Source organism: Silurus meridionalis, chromosome 19, assembly GCF_014805685.1.
Source record: "Silurus meridionalis isolate SWU-2019-XX chromosome 19, ASM1480568v1, whole genome shotgun sequence".
Taxonomy (NCBI): domain Eukaryota; kingdom Metazoa; phylum Chordata; class Actinopteri; order Siluriformes; family Siluridae; genus Silurus; species Silurus meridionalis.
Window position 1 is genome coordinate 14786041 of NC_060902.1, and position 27942 is coordinate 14813982.

Here is a 27942-nt window from a genome sequence, read left to right on the forward strand (position 1 = left end):
AAGGGTCGGACTGGCTGTGCGTTTCTTTTTTTTCCCTTTTGCTTTCCTTTTTGGGTAAAATCGTGTACAGTAGTGCAATAGAGGTTGACCTGCTGGAGAGACAGAATCCATCTACCAGGTTACTATACCCTAATAGATGTGATGTTGCAAATATCCACCCGCTAGAATCCCCTGCTGCTGACAAGGTGCCAGGGGGCAGAGAGAAGAATCTATTCTCTTTTCAGTTCCCCCATTCCTCCCTCCCTTATCTGATCTTTTCATCCCGGAGAGGCACAGGAATACACAAGGGAAAATCTAGGACCTGGAGACCCAGCCGAGGAGCACCTAAATCAGGCATTGAGCTCAGCATGGGGGCTTCTCATGGCAAGAAAGTAAGTGAGCATGTAATTTACTGTAGTCTGTTTATAACTGTTAATGGAGGTTAGCTTGCTAACCATTAAATAGACAAGTTTCTGCTTTTCCATTTGAAATGGTTTAACATTAGTAAGATCTATTTCTCCTACAAAAAATAATTTATAATAAATGCACTGTAATATTAAAAAGATCAACTACTAATGTAATAATAATAGTAATTATAATAATAAAGAACATTTTGCTGCATTTATACTCAGCAACACTGCATAATCAGCACATAATCAGTGCACTTCATAATTTTTTGGTGCATTTTATTATCAATCAGTATTTCAGATCTATATTTCCATACTTGCACATCTGATAAATCTAAAACCTTGTTCTTGGATTGGAAACATCCACAGCATCTAGCAGAGCTCACAAATATTTAAGCAATGAGGGCTGGGTGTTTAAGCAGGGTGTGATGTTCTCCAAGCGTGATTCAGAGCTGAGGGCTGCATGTGACAGCTGACAGCTGCTCTTGAAAGGGTTACTGAAGGATTATGGGATGTTTACGCAGCTTCTTGTTACCTGAAAAAATGTGATAACTTTTGATTTTCTCTTGGCCAAAGCATGCATGTTCCATAGAAACAAGATTCCAGACAAAATAAATATATTTTTTTTGATTAGATTTCAGTTGAGCACTTCTTGCTATGAGACTCTCAGGCTTTACGTTGTAAAACAACAATCATGACTCAACAAGTGAAATTTGCCTGTAAAAGAACAATAGCAGGACTGATATGCCCTTACACATTCCTCTGGGATTGAGACTGTTCCAGGCCAGTGGAAATCAGGCATCCTGTTGGGAAAAAAATGCACTCTGTGGAACAGCATGATTCGTATTATAGTGCGGCTTTCGCCACTTTAAACCCTTCACAACCATGCAAATTCAGAATCCTATAGTTTATAAAGTTCCAGATTATTTAACTAACATGACTGAATGGTGACAGCACAAAACATGTATGTTTCTATGAGACATTTGATATCATGATAGTCAACACCGTGCCAATTGTACATTTATAGTGTTTAAACGCTTTGCGGCTATAGGCTGCACAGTTATAGCATTATTTGAGTAGGATTTTAATGCATGGTTATTGAGAAAGAAAGAAACAAACCAACCCAAGAAATAAAACCAACCCCACAGGGCATTTAAGGATATTATGCCCATCTGTTTGAGCAAATGCCTGTTAAAACACTTAGTAAAATTAATACATTTCAGAATTTGCAACCTGTGATGGTCTTTAATATATTGACTGACTCCAAAATGCTGAAATGCATCACCCAAGGAAGCACCAAACAATTTTCTTTTTAAAAATTAAAGAATTGATGGAGACTCAAAACAAGAGTGGTACGGGACTAATGACATGTACATTATGTTCTTATTAAAGATAAACCTGAATGTTTTTTTTTCTTTGCTGCTACTTGATTAAAATTGTACAATAAAAATTATTTTAGCATGCCTACAAAGTTTAAATAGATAAAAAATTAAACATTGCATCATGGCAGAGACTTGATGTTAAATGATATTATGACTCCTGGGCCTTGAATGTCTTGATGTCATATTAAAACCCAGTTTTCATTCTATGTCCACTTATAAGTTAATCTTTTTCTGCCATAAATTGTAGTCCTAGCCTATAGATTCAAGACCAGAAACCCAAACCATATAGTAAAAAATTTAGTTTAGAGTCCCAGGCTATGGAGTCAAATCCCTGTCAAGTCATTGTCAATTCCAGAGTCCTAAAGAGTAGAAGCTGAGTAGAATTCAGGGCCCCTAGTCATTTTACATGCATTGAGTCTGGGTTAGGGCTAGAATCTCAGGCCATCAATTTAATTCCAAGCCAGAGAGCTCAATTTAAGTTCAGAATTTTAAACTTTGGAAAAACTTGATCAAATCCTAAGCTAAAGAACATCTCTAGGTTACATATGTAACCCTGGTTCCCTGAGGGAATGGAAAGCTGCATCAACAACGCTTTGGGAATGCTTCCGCATTTATAAGCTCTAAATCACGGTGTGTAATCTGTCCAAAGGAAAGACACGACGTTACTGGCAGGGTGACATTACAACCAGGAAGCTATAAAAGCATATGCCGTGAAGACAGCGCTAGCTTCGAAAGTGAAAGAAGCCAACCGGGCATGCTCCGCTACCAGACACGCCACAGATAGCCTGAAATACTGCTTGCCTTCATAATTATTTTCTTTTCTACCGATTACCAATACCTACCTTGTTTTTCTCGGCAACACAGACACCCCAAGTTAAGTCCAGCATGGCAAACCTTAGAATCTCATTCAGGTTGAGTTGCAATTTGTATGTGCTGTTTGAACATGAATTCCACATTTTGATCCCCTTTGCTGTTAACCACTCTTCTGGGAAGATGTTCCCCTAGATTTTTAACAGATTGTGGAGATTACTAAAGTGAGGTACTAATGATGGGTTGGGGTTTAATAATCCCAAAGGTGTTTAATAATTTTAAATATATCAATATGGCGTCCCAGGTGTCCATATTGTGTATGTCATAGTCTTGACAGTCCACTCGAGGCCTATTGACCATGTGATATTATTTATAGACTTTTCTGTTCACAACCTTTAGAATGTTGAAGTTTGCAATCTTATTGGATCTCTGTACAACCATGTATATGCATGTACATAAATATATAGTATGTAGTAACTTACAAAACCTGAAAGAACTTCAGAAAAGAAGGAAGTCAGTGCGTTAGTGAGCCTTACAAAGAGGCAAGTAAGAGAGACTGAGTAGTTCTACAGAGCTGAAATGTCACTACTGTAATTTTATCTGTGTGCCAGCTTCCGGGCAGCTTGGCATGAGCTGAATAACTCAGCTACCCCTCACAGTGCTGGCACCCACCCCCACTCGCTGTACCTCTATTAAAATGTCCAAAATAACAGCACAACAAACTATTCCATTATTCAGCAATCTTTAAGAAATAAAGACCATATTGTCAATCGATTCATGTGTAGGAACCATCTACTAAAACTGTACCTTGAATGGAAGCTATTTTTGATAACTTTTGTTCCTTTATGTTTGTTTATGAATAACAGTACATGCAATTAACTGTTTCATTCGTAGGTCAAACAGGGCAATTTTGGGGGCATTTATTAAATGTGCATTCATCAAATATAACTGTATATAACTAGGTTTCTTCAAAATGTTCTGCTAGTAAGCCTGGTATGAAAAGCCATAGAGTTCAAGTTGACATTAAAATATCTAGTCAGAGAATTTACAAAGTCCCCAGCATCAGTCTGAGTCTGAGATGAGTTTAACAACAAACAAAAAAACATATAGTTTGTTTGGATTTCAGAGTATGAAGAGATTCTGAGTTTATTTTGAAGTTTCAAGCAAAGCCAAGTCCATTATACCAAGCCATAGACTCCATGTCGAGTCCAGTGACCCAAGCTGTTCATTTTGGGTCCAGTGTCCTTTTCCAAAAGGTGTTTTTAGGCCCTGGGTCTTGGTTAAATCCAGAGTATACAGGTGAAAATATGTGTTGAGACCAGAGTACTAAGCCTTAGGGTCCTAGATGAGTCCAGAGTCCCAAATTAAAAAGGCTGAATCCAAAGTCTACAGGAAACTAAAGCTCTTTATTTGCATCTCTGAATTGTTCCTATGGTTTCAGGACCTGCATGCTGCATTTTAACCTAAAGTTTAAGCAGCCTTTATTAGCATACATTTGTATGGCTTATTTATATTTATAACGTGGATTACAAGTCAGAAAGCCTCCATTTGAGTAGCTACTGGCAGTGGTGGGGTGTTTGCTCACAACATTTTTGGAATAGCTATTCTTAAGTCCCTGTAAAATTATAATGATTAGATGATTACATTCTTGGTACAGTTATAGATACAGTATGATAGCATTTGACTGCCTTTCTATATTTGACATCAACTTGACACCCACTGCACTCAAGATCAAGTGCACTAAAGCAGATAAGGCTAATCAAACTCTTTTGCAAATGACTGAAGCTAAAAATAATAACCTTGAGCTCCAAATGAACAAGTGTTTACAATGTAAATGCTTAGAAAAAGCAGATAAAATTGCCACACGCTTTTTCTGTCAGATCTACGGAGTAAATAATATTGGCTGTTTTGATTTATAGGATGTTCTGTGTAAAGTGTGATACAAAAGTACAGGTTGTATTGATGTAATACAGTTTGGTCCTTTCATTTCCAAAGTATTATTGCACCTGAAAATCTATTTTCAGCACTTAGTACTTACATAATCTGACAGCAATGCTGGATAAATCTTGAGTCCACTAACTTTTTCATTTTATATGTTATGAATATTTTACCAAGCTGAATGTATTATTCAATATCGCATGATTTAACAGTGAACCAAAACCCATTATTGTTTGATAAAACCTCATAAAACTGAAACATATCTAATTATCCAGTGTGAGTATTAGTTGCTTCAAGATCAACTATGATTTTCTTTCTTTTATTAATGATGAAACAGTAATAAAACTTTTGGTAATATATTCAGGCTTTCCAACCTTACAGTTCGCCGGCCATACATATAACCTTATAGCAGTTACATTATTCTGCTTGCTGAAGTATGCAGCTAAATTACACTACAGTTAAGACACTGGCAAATGTGTTGTGTAAAAGAAGAACAAAATGTTAAGAATGTGTAACTTTGGCATATATAATAAACTCAAAAATGTAAAAGTAGGCCTTTTTTTGCATCTGGTTACATTACACAATCCTTTTGTTGGTTACTTTTCAATTACAGCATGCTCCCAAGCATTTTAATACTTTATTAGTCAAACCAATGGACCATAGTATTGTTGGGCATTCCAAGAACGTTTGGTGGCACCAGATGGAAACAGTAAGATTTTCCGAAGTAAGTCTTTTTAAAGATTAGAAATTTAAAAAACATTTTAAATTACAAATGTAATTAATCAAGGATATAATATAATATGTAAAATGTAACCCTGTTAATATTTGAATTTAAAAGTATGCATATTTGCCTCTACAGGACAATACAGGTACTGCAACTTTTATGAATGAATCATTAAAAAAACACAAAACTACTATATAAAAAAAAAAAAAAAAGACCACAACTTGGCTGAAATCAGATTTGTTGAATAATTTTTTCCAACAACAGCTCCGACAATACAGTATGTTTTACATGAATGCAAAGACAGTGTTATTTTAACTATAGAATCTGTAGCAATCTGTTATAAGAAGAATAAAACATTGTGGGACTCTGAAATTAGCAGGCAATTGAAACAATCGATTTTCATCCATAAAACTGTTAGAAGGGAGGCGAACGTGCCGACACACGTCTGTATTTACATAGTGCCTTAATATAGTATCTCAAGTAGGATTTCTTATGTAAACAGAGCTTTACGGATCTCTGATGAATTCCTGTTGAAGTCTATCAGATGTACTGCACTTCTTTTGCTTAAACAAAGCATCTCTAATGAAAAATGCATTAACTACTGTAATAGCAGCTGCTATTATTATCATGTTGCTATCATTATCAAGAGAATTTTCATTTTGTCCAACAAAGTAAAGTGCTGCCTTGTTCTGTTTTTTTTTTCTAACACAAGATTTCATTTTTTTGAGCTCAAAAACCTGTTGTACGATACACTGTATTTTCAAGACTATAACTTATATAAGACTAATAATTCTGTCGGTTTTAACACATTGTGTTTTTCATCCTCTTACCATCACACGCACTGCTACCATACTAGCCAGCTGTACGCAACTAACGCAGATGGTGTGTTACATCACACACAAAAGCCTACACACACAAACAATGGTGGTGTCATGAAAGCTTTCGAGATAACACCACCGTATAATGATATGAAAGTCTGAGTGGTTACAAGGTGTTGATTAATTTAATTTCCTTCAGCTATGTTGTCACAAGTTTATAATAATGCACTTGTTCTAATATTGTTATCGCTTCAAGAAGTTATTTGTAGACCCCTACTATAGGCTCACTATAAACTTTAACCATACCACGATTCCTGATAATGACTACTAAAGAAAACACAATTCTGCTTTGCTTTTATTCATTGTGTTAATCTTTTGTAATAAGCAGGAGAACATTTTCCCAATTACCATTGTCTTCTCGTTTTGTAATGCAGAATTGGAACAAATGTTGTCCACAAGAGGGCAGAGTAGGCCCAATTAGCAATAAAGGCATCTAAGGAACAGGAGGAACTAAAGAAACTTTATATTTGAACTACACCCTTAATGTGTGCAAGGAATCAAAAGAACATTTGTAGTAAATGAATGTCAGAAGTGAGTACAAGCACAAGGTTGTATAGAAATCATACTGAAAGCTTTACTACCCTTAATCCCTTTTGAATAAATATTTGTTAACCCTGAAGCTTTCTTAAATGATGGGACTGAGGTACCCCTGTGACTCTGCATCTTACTTACAGTCTGTAGCCAAACTCTGAAACGTGTAAAAGTATAGTCTAATATCCAGAACCACACCACATGGCACCCTGCAGGCACACTTTATAATGGTCTGTATTAAATGCACAGATGAATTCCTGAATCTGATGTAGAGTCATTTCATATAACAGTAGATCCAGATGCAGCATTAGCTAATTTAGTGCATTTGTTCTAATACAGTATTGTTTTTAGGGTCCTTGGTGGTGTAGTGGTTAGGATGCGGCGCTCTCACCGCTGCGGCCCGGGTTTGATCCCCGGTCAGGGAACCAACCCCAGCCACTTTCAGTGCGGTCCCAAGCCCGGAAAAATGGGGAGGGTTGCGTTAGGAAGGGCATCCAGCGTAAAAACATGTGCCAAATCAAACATGCAGAGGATCCGCTGTGGCGACCCTTAACGGGAGAAGCCGAAAGAAAGTTCTAATATAGTATTGTTTCTATAGTAACAGGTTCTGTGTCAGTTATTCCATACTAAGAGTGTGATTTGATATTCAGCAAGACGACTTTTTGACTTCATTCAATTGGAGGAATATAATGAGTCTCTGTATAATGTTCTCTGTTTATCCCAAAAGGAAATCGTTTTCTAAAATTGTTTATTTCCACTCAGCAATGCAATGTTTGTAGCTGCTTCGATAGCTACTATGTATGACAAAATAAATTAAGAATGAGATAGCAGAGATAGCAATTTGTGTTTACAAATGAAGTGCGTTACACAGTTTGTGCAGTCACGTGTTGGATGACTTTGCGAGAGTCCATATGGCGGTGGAGATTGCGACATCAACTGGTGAAGTAAATATCCAATCATACACTGTGACTGATTGTGATCGCAAATTGCACAGGCAACCGTTAGTGGTTCTTTATACTCCAACCTACACACGCACATGCGAATCCCCACATCTGCGCATAAACATCCTGCACCTCCACACACCCCTTATTTGATGTCATAGCCTCCAGAGGTGCTGGAACGTTGTAGCTTCTTTCATCTCATCAGGAGAGATCATTACTGACTCTGTCCTTCCTCTCCTGACTGAGACATTCCCCCACAGACAAGCTTTAAAAGTCATTACACCCACCAGGGGACAGGGGACTGTCTGCGTCTGCTTGGGCGAGGGTGAGAGTCCTACCTTAGAGCCTTGATATTTATATGGTGAACGTAGGATAAGCAAACTGGGAAGCCAAAATAGATGAGTTATCATATGATATTATCATGTCTCTACATTCAGTACAATTTAGGTTCTGGGGTGCAACTCCAACCCACTGATCCGTGCTTCTGTTCTCTGTTCGGATCCCCGAGTAATTAGGCGGGCTGCATCTCCCGCCTTTGCATGGCCTCTGCTAATTGCGCATGTTGTCTGAGAAACCCGAGAACCTTCAGCTCGCGACCAGAGCGCTGGAGCATGCCTGAATTCTATAAAAAGCTTTTTTGTTTGCTACTTATTAGTGGGATGCAGTGTCGCCTGCGAACGCCGGTTTCCGAACAGAGTAAATAAATCATGGCCAAGATCACACAGGGCCAGGAGAGGAAAGGTCAGGTGGACACAACATCTCGTAACTGGACCCGGGCGGTGGGCTGTAGCGTCTAGGTTGCCTCGAGGAACAATGAGGCGTTCTACCTGCGGTCACGCTTCACTGTTTTTAGGAGACGCAAGATTGCTTTGGCCACGGTTTTCATTCTGCAACTTCTGGTAGCAGTGAGCAGCTTTGATTTCACATGAGCAGTGAGGTCAAACTCTGTTCCCATAAATATAAAGTATTTGGCTTACTACCAATCAAAGTTATTTTTGATAATTGGTTGAGGTCATGCTGGAACTGAGTTTGTTTTCATTGTTAGCATGTATCAAGTATATTTTGGGTGTTCTGTATAACAACATGCAAAATATAGAATACAAATGTTTACAAGATACTAACAGATATGTTACAGACTGTACATTTCTATATTTATGACTCTAGCATATTTAACTCTCAAAAATATTATATCCTATTAAATATAGGGCCAAAAAAGGACAGCAGAGTATGAAAAAAGAAATATCTATTAGTAAAAAAGCTGGAAAACTTGCACCTTGGAAACTTGGATGTAGTATCAGCAATGCTTTATAAAGAGACATACTGATGTACCATGAAAGGTAATACAACCATGACACAAAAGCACATGGATATATAAACAAAAGAGCACTATATATTCTTTAATATAAAAAAATGTTTTGTCTGGCAGGGTTGTTTTGACTGTGTAATTTTTTATACCAGCAAAATAAAAAGCCAGGATTTTTTAAATAGAAAAAAATATGACGGCTAATGTGAAAGCAGACTGGAACTGACTACATCAAATTGATTTGCAATTTCAGCCTTTATGACTTCCTGTTTCCGTCTCTGCTCGAATATTTGATGGACATCCTGCAACTAGACGTGGAATCTTTTACACCCTGCACCTTCTGATTTGTTGCCAGACCATAATATTCCACACCATGCTTAGCCACACTGAAAATGTGGATATGTACTTCAAAGTTGATTACAGGATGCAAACCTACAGTAGCCTACGATACATTGTTCAGCTCCTGTAATTGAATCAGAGAAAAATCAATCGGCTGTCTTTTTGCATCTGTTACAGCGTACAGTAAATCTTTATTTGCGCCATCACAGCCTTGGCGCATCTCCACTGAGCTGCGCTTAGCTCAGGCAAACGAAAGCTCTCGACTTTTGCCTGTGAGCTCATTGAAATTCGACTGCCTGGTTATTAGAGCACGCTTTGGAACTTACGCCTCATAGTTAGTCTCAGTGCTCAGGTTGAAGCCTTAAAGAAACATGGAAATCCTCTTTAAACATGAGAGAACGGAGTACATTTCAATATAATGTGTTTGTACGTTTGAGAATAAAGGCCTGTTTAGAGGAAATGGGTTTTATTTGCCTGTTACATATTGCAGGTGGTAAATATTTGCTAGATATATATTTGCTGGCCCCATTGTAATTATTGCTGTTTGAATAGGATGTACTTGAGTCAAGAAGAAAAAATTAGCTGATTTTGAATTTTTTTATATCACCATAATTGCCTATTAAAGCTTATCACATCGTGAAAATAAAAAAAACAACATTGCATTCATTTGCTTAAATGGTGCAATTAGATTGCCAGCAATTTCAGGATTATTTTATAGAAAGTCATTTGGCAAGCATTAATTTGGCAGTCCTGCCTTTGACAAGAATAAATTCTCCCCACTTCAAAATTTCCAAAAGGGAGCCAAGATTAACTATTCTAGGCATGGGTATATGTTGTGTGTAGCTCTCTAGGCGGCTTCACCTTCACTTTTTTTTTTTTTGCAGCCTTTTCATTGTATTACTCTGTTAATGTTTCATTCTGAAATAATCTCTTGCTTGTATGTTGCATCATACTGCACTTGAGATCAAATTAAATAAAAGTGATTTGTTTTCAATCCACATTTTCTATATGCAAACTTAAAGTTTGTGATTTAAAAAGTGCAAAAGTGAAAACATCTGGCAACCTTGGAGGCATAACCGTTTCACAGTGATTTGATTTCAGCAGCTGAATAAACCAACAATACGTGTAACCTTACGAGCTTACAAATTGAGCTTAAGTCACTTTGAATACAGACATACAGCAATTCACAATGACAAAGTGACCAGGGACCATTTATTTTTGAACGATGGCTGGCGACTTTTGGAAACATGTACGACTAGATGTGGGAATTTCCAGTGCTGCGAGAAATATGAGGACGTACAAGGAAGTTATGAAAATACGAAGTAACTTTGTGCAGCAAATTGCAGACTGTATAACTCAGGGAATGCTTTCTATTTCAACAAGCAGCGATGTGTTTGTAATTGGTCATTGTGTTGCCAATGGTGTATTAGTCAACATGTTAGATACAGGATGTTGGAAGAGCAGAAATATGCTGACAACAGCATGAACTCTTTCATCCTGCCAAAACACCCCTGTCACCCATGTGTAAAATTCCAAATGTGTATGTAGTTCTAGCAAAACAAGTTAATTCTAATACTTTATAGAATGCTTCATTGTAATATTAGTGTCCAGATATACCACACCCCCCATAATTGTAGCCATACTTTATAGGGAGTAGAGGAAGTAACAGAGGACAGTAGATGCCTTGTTTAGCAGAGGCATCAAGCATGAGCAGGTCTCCCATAGCAACCACTAGTCAGCACCAACAATATCTATTCATGCTAACCATTTAAAGGAGTGTGTTCTGGGCTCCAGCTAAGGCCTTGAGTCGAGAGAATGCCTGAGAAAGATGTACGTAGGGGGTGTAGGGAAGGAGGAGAAATGCTTTGCATGTTTTGTTTATTGAAACTCAAGACCAAACCTCAGTTGGAGGCAGCTTTTCTGCTCACTACTTTTAAAAAGTCAATAAATATGATGAAACATAAGGTCACATGATGTTCCAGAGATGAGAACTGCCACCAAACACCCCCGTATCCTTCATGCAGAGGAAAGGAAGGATGTAACTCTAATGTAGGATGTAACTGTAATGGATAAATGAGTAGACCACAAATGTGTAGCCTCATTCAGCCTAATAACATGTCATGCTTAATAACGTGCCTATAAACTATATAACTATAAGTTGTGCCACATCAATTCAGCAGTGGTGAGAATGGTTTATTTATTCAATAATTTTTTTATGTTTATTGTTACATCAAATGCAAATCCATGGAAAAAAACTTCCTGTTGTCCTGTTGTCACTTTTGTTAGAACAGCTGTAAACCTCACGACATTCCCTCAGTTTTATGTGTTCGAATATTTAAAATGCTGACACTGGAGACTGCTTAAAAAAAAAAAAAAAAACATTAAATATACAAATAAGGGTTTACCCATACTCCTTTTATAAGTCATTATTATGCTAATTATAATTTAAGTGTCACCTTCTGACCCATCAGAATAAAGCATTAGCAAGGCATCTTGCATAATGTGTTGATAACACCAAAGACTGAGCTAAACTGCTAAACTGAGTATACAAATCAATTATCTGAACTGGTCCTGTGTGCCACCAGTTACATCAAGTTCAATATATTGCAACACACTGAATATTTAGTGGTGAAATGAGTCATCTGAGAGCCTGTTAATAAAATTCCACTATGGGGTTCTTTGATTTTGCGACTACCCAGATTCATCACTTGTTGGATGAACATTTTGCTGTTCTACAGGGAGCCTCTAACAGAGCCATAATGTCATGTAATGCCTTGATGTCATGTAATCTTTTCATTACAAATTATGGCTTAAAGGCTTGCACAATGACAGAGCACCACGGAAGGGCAGCAAGATCCTATTATGGAGGTATTATATAACCGTTAATTGAATTGAATAGCATAAGAGAGGACCATTAAATCCTAATATAACAGCTGATATTTGGATATAAAACCTGTGGTTATGAATAGGAGATATTTGAAACTGTAGATTAAAGTGGATGTTTATTGATAATCAATTACACTATAAAACATGATTTAAACAGAGTTTAGTAACTACATAATCAGAATCGTATGGTTTATTATATACAAGTTATCATACTTAAATCCAAAAATAGGAGGAAAAAAAAAAGAAGGGATTAACAACACTTAGACTTATACATAGACTTGCACTAAGAAGCATGATACAAATTTGCATGAAACACGAAAGCTAAACAAATGAATTAAGTGATAAATACAGAACAGGTGCTCACTTTAGGATAACAAAACACTGTCAGTGCAGAAGAAGAGGCATGACTAGACCCAAAACAAATGCACTTAGCTATCTGTGAACAAAAGCACATGCACCACTAACAAGAGCAAGCACCTCTGGCCACAATGGGAACTACACCACATTCCGAGTGGGAAAATGTATGACAATACAGTAGAATTTGTGCCCCAGGATTACAAAAGAATTCTGAATAAAAATCTTGACTTTAATATAATAACAATATTGTAAAGGTTTTGACAATTGTGTGACATGAACAGTCGAATGCCATCTCCTTGCCTTTTCAGAAAACAGATTCTATAAAAGTTATTAAGCTTGTTTGGAATCATGCATACAATGCAAAGAGAGTTCTGGAAAACTATTCAGGAAATGTTCTATTAAAATCCTCAACAGGAGCTAACATGGGCTTTTTAAAGACTGTGATTTGACCAGGGTCTGCCTATCTCTAATTCTCTCTCTCTCTCTCTCTCTCTCTCTCTGTCTCTCACCAACAGAAGGCGTATAATATCGAGCAGCAGAGTGTGAAAAGTAAAAAGCATGTGAATGGCGTGGGTAAGTCGGCACTCGTGTTTCTTCCAGAACAATAGTCTCTGCAATGCGTTATACGTTGGGCCCAGTGAACCAAATTTCTCTGCTATCACAACCTCTTGGCATGCAACTTTCACAGAACTGCCTGCTTAGCATAAATAGTTACATACAGTAAGTACAAAAACATGCTGAATTCAATGAACATTTCTTTTTAAAAAGTAGCAGCACAAACCTGCAGCTAGTTGATCCAGATGTCCAATTTTCAAGCTCATGATTACACTTACTTGACTTACTTCAGTGTAGTTACTGAATAATTCAAAGCAGTGACTGATTGATATACTTTAAAAGTAATAACTAGACTTAAATTATTCATACATATTTTCAGTGAAAGTATTCAAGGCGTTGGTTTAATAAATATTTTAGTCTCACCACAGCATTGGCTAATCTTGTTCCATCAGAAACCATATTAGCGATGGTCAGTACAGTTTGGTTTGTATATTAAATAATGCGTTTTAAGCAAGGAAAAAAATAAAAATAAAAATAAGAGATAGTGGCAATTCCTGTCAAGAAATCCAATCAATATTCCAATTTTTGTCTTAAAACAGAACATATTTGCCTACTAGTATACGATTGGCTTGTGGGAGTTATGATGTAACAACTCAGTTCCCAGACAGTTTTTTAGCTGTTTCTCCTTCCACTTTGTCCAAGAGGCACAATCCATGAATAATTATGAATTGTTTAGATGTGAATCAGCTTGTTTACATGTTTTAAAAAATTCAAACAAGTCTGGTCAAATATGTTTGGACTTTAGTCAATTTTATACAAATGTCATCATAAGACGATGATGCCTGCCTATCTACGTTAACTTTGAACTGAACTACTTATAAACTCTGTTATATTTAACTGTAAAAAGCATATATATATTCCAGAAATTCCTACATCTTACATAATCTCTACAGCAAGTGCTTGAGCTGGTGCATGCTTGTGCATGGACGTGATAGAGTGCTGATGGCCAACATGCGATTTCAGGGAAAGAGATTTAATCCTCCAATTATCCATTTCAGCATCAGACCTCTATAAGAAAGGAGATTGAAAATAAAAGACTAGAGAGTGAGAAACAGAAAGTCGGTGGGGAGTGACTGAGTGTTTTGCTGTGTGTCTGAAAGGAGAGGGAGGGCCCTGGCTGTGGAATGCCCAGCGAGTCATGTGACTGTTTACATCTGAGAGGAAACAGAGGAGAGGCGCGAGTGTGTGAGCAGAGCAAGCGAAAAACGGCCTGTGCACGCCCACATACGCACTTGCACGCAGACATGTAGGATCTCCGAGCACCCCACACACACCCACATGCACATACAGGCATTTGCAGACACACTCACGCAGGAAACAGAAACATAGGAGGATGGATCAGAGATTAGGAGCCGGTGTCTATCCCGACAGTCCACCCAGCAGACCCAGAGATGTGCTGGTCAAATCAGGTAAGATGATCAACTACAACCTAACAGCTTTACTGCCCAGATTGACCACGGTTACAATAAAAGAGTGGCAAATTGGACAATTTGTTTGTGTCTGAGTTGTTCAACTTTAACATTTGTGACAGGTTTATCAATAAGTTAGAACTTTTATTAAATCCAGCATGCATAAATTGCTATAGATTGTACAAGAATGTATGAAATGTTAAGGAACATACAGATGTATATAAGCACTCATTCATTCAGCTGCAACTTCTTCAGAGATTTTCCTCAGAAGTCTGAGCATTGATGCACTTTAAAAAAAAATATTATAATGTCCCCTGGGCGAATGCAGGAAATGAGACTCACAACAGGGACTGGATGATAATGTCTGTCTGTTAAACGCTCTGAAGAATAACACACACCACCACAAACAACGTGAGAATGTGTTTCCAAGACAGAAAAGCCACACGAGGGGAATATTGTTTGTGATTTTGGCCCACTTGACGACGCATCAGGAAACGGTTAATCATTAAAAACCCATGCGAAAACTTCTCAGAAAGGTTTACAGAGGTCACGCGTGCCTTCCCAGAGATATTACAGTACATACAAACTACATACTTCACACGAAATGCATGTGCGATGAGAAAAGTTGTACACGTTAACATTGTGATATGTACATTTTGTCTTTTTTTTTTTGGTAGCACCACATTTACATGTAATCATAGTGTTGGTATTCTCTTAATATTGACATGGAGCCTTCTTTCACAATCGCCACTTTAATTTTTGCCCAGGGCAGTGTTTGCATTTGGGGGAAAAAGCACAAGGTCCATGTAGTCCGCTTTATCTGGGAATGGATGGCCCTAATAAACTGCACTGTGCATATTTACACATCAGTCCTGGAAGTGCTGTCAGTGCTAACTTACAGTAACACAAGATTTAATGTGATATAGTGAAAGTTTGATTCCACACGGCGTATAATTTTTCGTAACTACCTCCTGAAGAATTCCTGATTCTTATTGGTGCCGCTAAAAACACAGGGATGCCTCATTGACGCATTAGAAATGTGTACGATTGTCGATAATTGCAATGCAGTTATTATTTTCCATTAAGGAGATGTTTAACATTTTCTGGAAGGAGTCTCCAGGGTCAGAGCTTTGTAACAGTGTTGTAACAGCCTTAATACCTTGTTGGGAAAAGTTTCTGTGTAGTTAAAGTTAACTTCAACAACACAGAAACTTTTTCCAACAAGGGCTCATCCTCGGGGTGGAACTTTTTTAGGTTAAATTCCATTTGTTAAAGTTTCTTAAAGAAGAAAAAACTGGTTATAGCTACTATACAGTCATTGATAAAAGTCAACAGACTTCAGCTTGTTCTGAGGGACTAAAAAACACTCCAGTATTTGCTGATATAGTGTGCAAAAAAAAAACAACATAAAAAATTAACATAATTTGATCATCCACTAAACCTAACTACAGTGTATAGTCCATGATATAAAATCACTTCAACAGTGGCAACAGTAAAGTGTTCACAAATTGTTTAAAATGGCCTGCTGGTCAATATAAGTGAAAAAAACACTGACATTATGCTAGTCTTTATTTTTTTGAATGGAGCAGAGGTTTAGTAGCAGCACTTGGTAACAAAACTGTCCATAGGAATCATTTTCAAGTTTGTGGAATTCTACTATATTGAAAGTATTGCATACTTTCCCAAAGGCAACATTTTAATATTGCTTTTATTTAATCATGGGTAAGTTTGTTCTTATGCCCGGCAGAAAATAATATAAAATGCTAAATAAATAAATAATGAATTCCATTATTTAATCATTTTCACAATAACCTATTCCTCTGTGAAATGCAGCCTGCTAACAGGAAGCTTAGGTTGCTAAGCAACATGATTAGAGGCCATGATTTGAGTGAGTGTGTGTGGGTGGGTATAGGTGTGTGTGTGAGTGAGAGAGAGAGTGTGAACTGAGAGGCTGAGCCAATCAGATTGTAGAAGCGAAACTACCAGTTTAAAAAGTTAATTTTATAACCTGCTGATTTTTCAGACTAAAAGAATGTTTTCTTTTTACCAGTTTGGATAGTGTTCCATCCTGTGCAGCTCTTTCATAATCTTAATTTCTTCTCTTTTCTTGGAATTTGAAATGGATTATGGGAAACATGCCCCCATTGCCTTTGCTGCACTCTAAGACACACACACATACACTTCCCCACCTCATCATTTCCCCCTCTCATGGGAGGACGAATTCTGGGCATCCCCATGACAACAGCTAGTTGCCAACAGCCCAGATTGTGTTCAATCGTAGGAGGAAATAAAGTGCGTGGAAAGTCTTTCAAGAACCTCCTTGTGTCAGGCAGTGGTGATAAAACTCTGTGCTAAATAATAATAAATCACCTCTCGCTGCATGAACAGCACTCACAGCAAGCGACAGTAAAAGGCCAGAACAAGTTTAACCCCGAGAATTCCGCCTGCGCCTCCTTTTTTCCCCCCATGAATAACACATGACTCATATTCAGGCAAGCGTTCTTTTTTTTTTCAGCGACACACGTCTGCAGAAGATCTAGCTTCCAGAGTCATACCTGTGTTTCACAGTCACAAAGATGGTGGAATTAAATTAACGTTTGTCTGTTCCTGAAAGCAGACTCTTGGAAGCAGACTTCCTTTACTGGACACGTTAACTGACTTCCAAGGTCTTGAGGGAGGCAGCTAAATGCATTACGGCCATGAAAATGGAAGGATATTAACTTTCAGAACAGATGCAGCAAACTCACTCCCCTCTGCCCTGCATGACATAGATATCAAATCAATGAGGAGATAGATCCTTCCACGATGGAGCAGTCGATACGCCGGGAGATCCTGTGACTCCATTCTCTTGCTCTTCCCTTTTTTTATTTTCATAACTCCATCTTTCATGTTGTCCTTTTCTCACACACCCACTCACACTTTTAGCAGCTCTTACCAGAAGCGTTCTCAATAGAGAAATACCATGTTCCATTCAAGTCCCCATCATACACATACTCCGACTTGGAAATTCAATATATTGTATTGGTATTTCCATTGAATTGCATAATGCTGTAGCTAAATGTTGACACCTACCTTTAACTTTGGTAACAGTAACTCAGTAAGCACTCACAGTGTTTAAAGCAAAAGCAATTTTCCTCATGGGAACCTGCTAAATGTCCCACAGAGTCACAATGGTTGGATATTACCATATTATGGGGACCAGTAGGATCTATAAATGCCCACACACAAACACACACACACACTATACCAAAAGATTTCATTACCAGTGGGTCCACAATCGAAGAAGTACAATCCTTTCATTGACGTCTAGTTTGTCTAACCCTCCTTCTTCATGATCTTTAATAAAAAGGAAATGACCACACTTTTTTAAGGGAAGGTTGAAAGCTTTCTATCAGTGACCTGACCTCTTAGACTGCTCCATCTGAACAAAGAGATAGATGTTATTTTATGTATTTTACACATAAATCTAATCTGGAAGATTAGCATGTTTGTTCTCTAATCTGATTTTAGTAACAGTTCAGGTAAAAATTTCATTTGCATAATTTTCCAGAGGGGGAAAAAAATCACTACCGATGCCCAACATATAGTTCATTATATATTTAGCAGACCAGAGTTTTCTGGAAATTAGGCAAAGAATTGCATGTTTAGTTTAGACCTAAGTCTATGGCAGATTGCTATCAAAAACTGGCTGAGAATGTGCAAATTACTAAACTGACTCATAGGCAACTCAATCTGTGCTGAGATTTTACACACATTCTATTATTTGTATTTTTAAGTGCTATTCAACATTCTACAAATAGACAATGGTATTTTGCCTAAATAAATACAATTAGCGAAAGCCTCTAACTTACTTAAAGTTATCACTCAGTGTTTGTATCGACTTCTAGAATTGTAATCAGCTGTAATTAAGATAATCAGGAGTGTTTGTGATTGCTAGGACAGCCATCAGTATTAAATCATTATAATGATGATGTCACTTGATTACATTTATAACTTGGATTGGCCCTAGTTATGCGATTCGTCTGAGCAGCAACCTTCACTTAGTCAATATGCTTTCCTCCAAAATCCACATCACCTTACATGACCACAGGTCATCAGATCACCGCCACAAAAAGTTTATGAATGCTAATATAAGCAGTAAAAGCCTTTACAGGATACGGTGCTAGACAGTTCGGACTTTCTCATCCGTCATAATCCTGGGCTTTGATTTAGGCGTGCTGCTCCTGAGGAATCCATTGTGCTCTGGTTTTAATATTGAATAGCTCAGATCGTCTCTGGTTCCTCCTCAAAACCTCCACCATTGTTAAGATCTGGCCTCCGAGCATATGACACCTGATCTTTTTCCACCGTCACTCAGCTAAGGATCAATTCGCCTTTAATATCTTCCATCCGACGTGGACTAAAGGAGTCTGTGGCCTGTAGGGCTCTCTTTAAAACGAATTATCCTTAAGTTGAGCTGAATCAATAAGTATGCCTGTGGTTGAAACAGAACCGTTCAGATCCGTAAATTTATCTAGCTGGGCCTATGAGAAATGTGGGATATATTTTTATATATTCGCTTATTATCTGTAAATGCTTATTCAGTTGTACTGTCCAGGAGCTATCCTGGATCCTGGAAGATCTCCTGGAAAATATTGAGTGCAGAACATAATGAAAATTCATTGGCTACACACATTAGTTTGATTAGTTAAGTGCCTTAAGGCTATGTTTGGCCTTTTAGAAAGTGAGAACTGGTCCTAAAGCGTATGGTATTATAAAACCTAGTCTGAAAAGATTGGATGAGCTTTGTTAACACAGCAGGGACAAGGTCGAGATTCCAAAGCTTAAGACCAGATAAGTGTACAAAAGATACCAGAGTCACAGGGGTGGCGCCCGGAACTGATACCAGATTTAGTCAGCACAAGTGGTAGTCTCACATCTAAATGAGCTCTTATGCTCTCAACTCAAACCACATGACTCTTGTATTATTTTAGTTTTCTTCATCTTAAACATAACACATCTGTCTGTAATAACAGGTGCTCTAGTGGCATGTTAGGACCCTGCCGTTCTTGTTTGGATGTTTAAATTGCTGGGTTCAGCAGACAGGAAATGGATCTCAAGCGATTTCCTGCAGAATCCAAAGAAACATAAACAGCAAAAAAAAAAAAAAAAAAAGTTCACCTACTAGTGAAAAGATCTTGTTTTTCCACTTAGTTTTTCTCATATGGAATCATTCACTTACTCATTTACTCAAACTATAGATGTGTTTGGAAATGCCAGTACCAGTACCAGACTGTTTGAATATGACATGTTGAGTTTTGTCAGTGTATTTTTTTTTTCTTTGAACCAAGACAATTATTTCAAGGTGCATGTACAGAAGTTTACATACATATTATATGGACATTCTGTGTATGAAACAAGAACAAAAAATCACAGCAATACTATGAGTAATTAGTGGTGATTAGTATTCATGATTGTGCACTTTAATGTAATAGATTGTAATTATAATAAATAGTTTACACTAATTGGCTTAGTTCATATATGTTATATAGATATATATTGGGGTTTTCAAACACACTGTGTCACATGTTTCTTTTTTTGATCAGCACCACAAAGCAACACATTGTCAATATATAACTCATTTGTTCTATGAAAAACTAGTTTGAAATTTTTTGTGACATCAGTTTGTTCATCATTTAGCATAGCGTCTATTAAAAAACAAGCAAACAAATGCATGATGACTTGATTCACATCGAATTACGCCAATGTTTGATGCAAACCGACTAAACAGTTTTCATAAAGGCACTGATTGATCACCTACGTGAATATGTATTACAAGTACTGTCTTTCACTCTTTTTTATTACATCCACAAAGCATTACATTACTTTATATTGTATATCAATCATGAATGCATGCATGAATCATATGGCAATCTTCTAATTAAAAAATATGATGTAACCCACTGGTGTTTTTTTGCATATATGCCTTGATGTACTTATTTGCATTATACTATTGTCTCTCTCGCTTTTTCTTTCTCTCTTAGCCTCAGCCTATGCAGATATCCAGTGGGAACAGCCTCATCAGCCTGAAACCTATGACGACCCTTTGAGATGCCCACGCAGAAATTTCCTGCCTGTGGCCAGCTATGCCCCTCATCCTGAATATGTGCAAAGGGACGATGATCTCATCAAGCCCAAAAAGCTAATTAATCCCGTGAAAGCTTCTAAAAGCCACCAGGAGCTTCATCGAGAGCTGCTTATGAACCACAAACAGTATGAGGACAGCACACACACACACACACACACACACACACACACATATATATATATATATATATATATATATATATATATATATATATATATATATATATATATATATATAAATAGCATGGCGCTACACATTAGACATTATATAACAATCTTATATAAACCATTATTAATGCATTTGGTATGCAGATTGTAAATTATTTGTTATGCAGAATACATTATATTACTACAAAAATAAAAGTATAAATATTACTTTTATTAGTAAGTATAAGTGTTAAGTATATTACTTAGAAACTTTTAACACCTAACACCTGACAAGCACCCACGTCTACTCGAATAGATATTAATATTATTTGAAAGTTTTTGATAAACTAACAACATGTATTTTGGCCTTCAAGAAACTGTGTCTCATAGCTATACTTGTGCAAAGATTGCTTTAATCAGCAATGCAATTTGTAGTCATTTTCTCACCATGCTTTCACAGCAAGTAGGTTAAATCTTTTAAGTTTAAGAAATTTTTAAGGTACACATTGTCATTTTTGCCTAGAACTTTTCAGTTTAAAGAAAAAAAGAAAAAAGAAACAATATGTCAGTACAAAGTACATTCAGCATTTTAGCTATTTTTGTATTTCCTCTTCTAATTCTTGCATTACAGAAAACATATCTATGCGGAAATCAAATAAGTTAAATTGCACAAATTTTAAGTGTTTTGCAAATATATTGTAAGAAAAACAGCAACAGACAGTTTGAACTGTTTGGCTGCCTCCCTGAGTTACAAAGACAAAAACCTATGCATCAAATCTAAATAGAAATGTAATTGGAAAATCACAAATACAATTCTGTGTGTGTAAACACCGCATGAGTCAATTATTAATGCTATTTTGCACAGCATGTCAATTCACTTTATGAACAATAAGTACTTCTGAATAATTGATGTTCTCTATCAAAGTTTGCACAAGTTTGCTTCATGGTCCTGTTTCATGGTCCAAGTTTCCTCCATGGTCTGAATTCAAGCACTGTACCTATCCTTAACTGAGAGATAGAAGTCAAAACATGATACAGAGCTGATTAAATATCCGAACATCTCTGTAGGGGACCGTTGTCCTGCTCCTCCTAAAAGCCGTATACACAACTGCAACACCCACAGACCCAGGGGATCTGTTGCTACACGTTTCACTACAACTCCCCTAAGGAATGAACTCAGAACTTACACTAGTCACTAAGCTATGTCTAAATTTCACAAAAGATGCACAAAAGTTTATCTTCGTGTTTCGTTTAAGATCAAGTTTGATGCATGTTAGAAGTTTATTTAAGGAATATATGAAGCAAAAAAAAGCACAGACCTCTGAGACCTGATGAAAAGCTTTTTTTTTTTTTTTTGTGAATAAGCGTTCTCGACATGAGTTTTACAGTTGCCTGGGAACCACGAGCTACAACGCCTACCCCCTTCCAAGCCTTAACACATTCACAACACAGTCGTTCTCTGTGTGGAGACGAGGACAACTAAGCGAAAAACTTGCCAACATAGGCACCTTTATCCTGCCATTCTGTCCGTTTTGGACACTTGAAGGCACATTTTTAAAAAGAGTCCCAGTCAGCCTGACAACAACAAGCACAGTGGCTCTGTTCAGCTCTTACTTTCCCACTGTTTTGTATTATTGCATTTGGGTTGGAAAGCCGTTATCTAAAACGTCGATGCTGCGATGCTGATGTCTCTGGGCACTGGGCTTCCAGAAGCGCTCTCTTGGGTCTTATTTGCATTCCTGAGGCCCAATTTTGCAGGACAGATTTTGATGCAAAAAAAAATAGGGATCGTTGAAAAAGATTCTCTTGTTTACACTTTTATCAGCGTGGCAGGCCTAAATGGGAGTTTAAGCAGGGGGTGGTACTGTGTGTAGGTGTGTGCATGAATGTGTATGTCCATGCTGCAAGAGGGGAAGATATACAACACTAAGCTGGCACCGAGCCATCATTGCAATTAGGCAGCTATCTGGTTGGACACTTCTGGCACCTGAAGTCATTTTGGCCCTGGATGATTTAAGAGAGCACAGTTAGGGCACTCCACAGGGAGGGGAAAAGAAAGCAGGAGATAACAGCAACAGGATCTAGTCTTTTTAGCCTAAGTGGCAAAAGAATTGGGTCACCACTAAACGGTGCCCATCTCTCCTTTTGAACCCTCCGAAGACAAGCTTTTTATATGGCTTGGGTCTTTAGAGCTTACAGAGACAGAAGACAAAAGCAGTGACAATAAATGAGGGAAATGCAATAGACAGACATAGAGCACAGCTTACTCTGTCATCAACTAACCTTTTATTTCTGCTCATGTTACTCGCTTTGGGAATAGTGTAATTTGTATCATTCATGATAACTGGGACGGGCAAAATGACATCAAAATGGTCCCACATGGATAAGGTTTGCGCTTTCCAAAGCTGTTTATCAGCAATCCTTTTACTTTTACCTGAATACTGTAACTGCTGCTGTGTGTTCAGATAATACACCAACACATTTTGAAAAGGGTACATGATGCTAGTAATGACACCATAATGTTAGCATTCTGATGAATGGTTTTTAACACAAATACTGACAACACACACTGATAGTCTGTGCTAAACTGTGAATAATTCATATATTTTACTTCCCTGTAAAAATAAATACTTTCCTGTACTGGACATGTACTGTGAAACGTTTTTGTTAGATAGACTGGCCTCCTAACTAGCATTTTTTTCTCTATAGCTAGCACCATACATTATTGTTATACAAAATGTATTTTTTCAATCATGTTCACTGACAGATTATAAACACCCCAAATTTATCATTTCACCATTTCCAAGTCAAAGATTTCTGATCTTTTGGAGTTCACAAATTGTACCTATGTGGGTTTTCAGGGAAGCGGCTGATCTTTTACACGAGAGATTGATTAGCACTCAATGATATGTCTTTTTACAGTAAAATCTCAATCCGGTAGAGTATTTTTCTAGAACGTCAGTGACTCATCTGAGAAAAATTATGCTGCACTCTTCAATATGAGCTTTCTTCCACTTTTTGAATTAATGTACCATCAGTGTGTCTGTGTGAACACTAGTCTGTCCTCTGGGTCTCAGGGAACAGGTCTGGAGGCGGCCATGTGTCTAACTTGCCTCATTACTCTGTTTGTTTGTTGTTGCTGTTTCCATGTCTCCTTGGCCTGACGGACGCTATATAAATTAGAAGGGATGCTAATTACAGCGTGCAAACTGCTTTTCGACTCCTAAGCAAGCGCAAAGCCTCCTCTCTGAAGAGGAAACCGGCATGCACCTAATTTAATTAGCAATTAGCGAGGGAGTGGATCTGTGTCTGCATATGTGTTCAGTGGATCACATCTGGTTTTGATGTATTCTCAGAGATCAGAGTTGTCATGGGAACAATCGCTAATGTCACGTGATCTCTGTACAGATGATAGGAACAAGACTAAGCAACTCTATTCAGATTTGTAAAAGGCAAACCTAAGAATCCTAAACAGAATCATGATTAATGTCAATTTCTGAGTGTTCTTAGAGTTAGAGACATGAAATAAACTTCATTTTAATCTCTGTACGAAATCTATGCATGCTGATGTCTTCAACTCTCAACCTTCATAGAGTATAACATGAGTGCCATCTATTGGAGAAATAAAGGCTAACAATTGCTCTTTGGCAACGCTAGCTTTTCTGTTATATTTGCACACTTTCACATTAATGGCTGATTTTAAAAAAAACATACAAGTAAAACAAATTCTAATGTTTTTTTTACTACAAATACCTTTACACATTACCCTATGAAGTGGCTATAACTCTGGACTATATTTCAGCAAATCGTCATCAAACCAAATCAGTAAAATCTTGCTGGAATGGTTAATGATGTCCTAAATCTTCCTACTGGTATCCAGTAGGTACCAACATGTCACCTACAAGTTGCCAAAGCTGTTCTATTGGTCCTTAATAGTAACCACCAAAATTGAGCAATAAATTAGAAGTAAAGACTCATGCGGACCATTAAAACGATTAATACAATTCCATTTTGAAAAGCGGCAAGGTTTAACTATTTCAGCCTCTAGTTTGGAATACAACTTTCCAAGTTTAAATATGTGCTTAAGATGGGATGTTTCATTGCTTTAAAAGTACTACAAATAACAAATGTTACTGATATTATCTTATGCATGGATTGACTAGCTTTAATAGGAACTTAGTAAGCTAGTTATCTACCAGGTTTCATGTGTTAATTTCATGACGATTAGCAAATTAGTAATCTGCTAGAGTTAGCTTTAGCTTTAAATTAAAGATAGCAATGTTAGCATCTAGATTAGACTATTTAATTTATTCTTAACGCTGTCACACGTTAAAAATAGCTTTAAAATGGTCCAAAAAACCGATTCAACCTTAAGAGGGCACCTACTTCGAAGCCATAGGCCACATATCTAATATGTATTACTAATCACTCCCAGAGATAACAGCATATCAGCTTTTACATTAGCATTAAGGGAACTCCCAAAAGAGCTGAGGCTTTCCAGATATTATATAATTCTTTATCTGTCTTTCACAGAGGTGTGGAGAATAAACCAGAGCTCCAGCGTGTATTGGAGCAAAGGAAGAGAGATCAGATGATCAAACAGAGAAAGCAAGAGGAGGAAGCCCGGAGGAAGATCTCACCTCTGGAGCAAGAGCTTCTCAAGAGGCACAAACAACTTGAGGAGGTGAAATTCCTGTAATGTAATATATACATATGTGTGTGTGTGTGTGTGTGTGTGTGTGTGTGTGTGTGTGTGTGTGTGATCTCTTGAGAATTTTCTTTCATTAAAATTGTGTAATGGTTGCCAAATTGTATGCAGTCCCTTTTAAAAGTGATGGAAATTCAAAGCCATTTTTTTGCTGTGCATCATAGACATTAAGGTTTGAGATTACAAGATGAATATGAGATGATGGCTTAGAATTTCATCATACTGAAATCTTTTATTGACCCCGCTAAAAGTACAGTAAAAGCCTTGCTGTTCCAATATATATTCTAAGTTTCGTGTACTAGCTTGGGATTTTAAGTTATTTGGCCAGTTAATTACGTTACTTTAGTTCTTATGATAACATCTGGTGGAGCTACTTAATATAAAAAAAATTTAAATGTCTCCACAGTCAAAACAAAATAAAAACAAATAACAATCTTTTTCAACTGTATAGAAGCATGATAGTAGGTTCAAACCTGTACCGATTTCAGAAAGAATTTCTTTCTATTCAGACAACCATTAAACATTTCCTAAGAATGTACCTTAATGTGTTTCCTAGTTGGAGCAGGAGCAGGAACGTCAGGAGGAGTGCTCTCGCAGCGCTCCCGAGTTTGTCAAGGTCAAGGAAAACCTGCGCAGAACGTCGCTCATGAGCACTGGAGAGAAAGAGGTGTAGAGGACGAGATCACCATAGATCTTTGTGCTTCTTTCTCACTCTTTCTGTCTTTCTCACTTTCTGTCTTTCACAAAAATATATGTTCCTGCTTGACAAAACTCATGCCTCCAGAGCTCTATTGTCAACTTGGATGACAGACAGAGTTCCAGAGCTAAAAAAAAAGGACATAAATTGAGATTGTCTTGATGGAACCAGACTATTTCTGCCAGTCTTTTTTTCTGAGACAGAACGTCGTATTTGGAGATGAACGTTCTAACGTTGTGGTTTTTTTTTTTCTGCAGAGGCACCAGAGCGTCTTTTATTAACTTCTAACTTAAGATCTTTATACTGTATACAATCAGTATTAATGCATATCATTGGATTCTCAACTGCCAAGTGCACTGCACAGCCCAGATATTTGAGGAATCGATGTCTGAGATGCAACATTTTTCTTTTCCTGATAGGTAACAATCAGCACAAGTCACTTTTGTTCATAAATTCTCACTTCTGATGTGACTATATCTACAAGGCTGCATGTTTGCGTGAAAAATGAATGCTAAAATCAGACTGCATCCTTTTTACTCTGAGGTCATAATGAATCAGTAACCGCAGACCTGCCTACCTGGTAGAGGAGGAATGTGTAGTCATGTAGAAGGAGGGGAATTACCAAAAAAAATGGTATACTTTCGTCCTTTTACTCATCAGATGAACAGTAAAATGGTTCCACAAAGCTCTGTTTGTTAAATATATATTAGATTTTTTTTTTATTATTTCTTCTCAGTGTTGTTTTTGACGATTTTCCAAAGTCAGTTCGAGGGAAAAAAAAGAGCATGTGGGAATAAGGCCAGGGCTTCCAATGGAGTGTCAGTTATTATTAGAAAGGTTAAAACACTTACACGACCATGAGTCATAACAGATTTATATATTGTTTTTTATATCATTTGCTCTTTTTAAAACCTTTTTTGAAACAACTTATTTGTTACAATGTGAAACTCCTCCTCAAATGTGTAAAGTTTGGCAGGTCTCTCTGTGAGGGTCTTGAGCCAGGATTTTTATTTTTTTGACACAGGTGTGTTGTGATGCCTAAATTTCTCTGCTCTTTTTTCTGTGCCTTTATGAGAGCTACCGAACAGATGAGTGCAGGCAGAGCGCCTGAGTGTTGCTACATTTCAATCGATATATCACTATCTGTATTCTGCATTTTCACAGTTTTTTGAGATATAAGGTAATGGTGTATAGCATAATGGTGTATCACATAGTGTGTGTGTGTGTGTGTGTGTGTGTGTGTGTGTGCGTGTGTGTGTGTGTGTGTGAGAGAGAGTGCAAGAACTGTCCATTAAAATCGCATTAATAGGATAATCAGGAAGCATATTCGCACTCTACATTAAACTGACCATAACTTTACACTTATATACACAGAAAACATTCAGTAAAAAGGTTTTCTTTCCTTTCTCCTCATAATTTAGTGGCACCTAAGATCATTAGGAAAATAAAATATATTTGGGTATATTTTTGCTTATACTTGTTTCCAAGGGCATTCTGAATAACATACAAAATTACAGTCAAATAACAATGTTAAAAAATATATAATTTTCTTTATTATTATTATTGTTCTTAAGCTTTTATTGTAAAATGTCTATTCATCGAATGGTGATATTTTTGTTCTATACCATTTCAGTACATTTAAATAATCAAATCAATGACACTTTGATTGTTATGACAAATGAGGGCACATAGACTAACACACAATCCTGTAATATGGAGAAAGTGTTATTAGTTTCTATAAAATAAATGAAGAGTAATATTGTAA

General features: G+C 37.1%; 1 protein-coding gene across 2 annotated transcripts; it reads left to right on the plus strand.

Annotated features, from left to right (window-relative positions):
- The first annotated feature begins 13 nt into the window (after positions 1-13).
- Positions 14-27942, plus strand: si:ch211-236d3.4 (actin-associated protein FAM107A). Of its 2 annotated transcripts, none has more exons than XM_046875151.1 (5): positions 14-371; positions 12991-13048; positions 20523-20751; positions 25306-25456; positions 26037-27942. In XM_046875151.1, the coding sequence occupies exons 1-5, from the start codon at positions 348-350 to the stop codon at positions 26151-26153; spliced, it is 579 nt and encodes a 192-aa protein (XP_046731107.1). In that variant the 5' UTR covers positions 14-347; the 3' UTR covers positions 26154-27942. The 2 variants fall into 2 exon arrangements, with proteins under 2 accessions (XP_046731107.1, XP_046731108.1); XM_046875152.1 differs by lacking the exon at positions 14-371 and adding an exon at positions 14191-14499.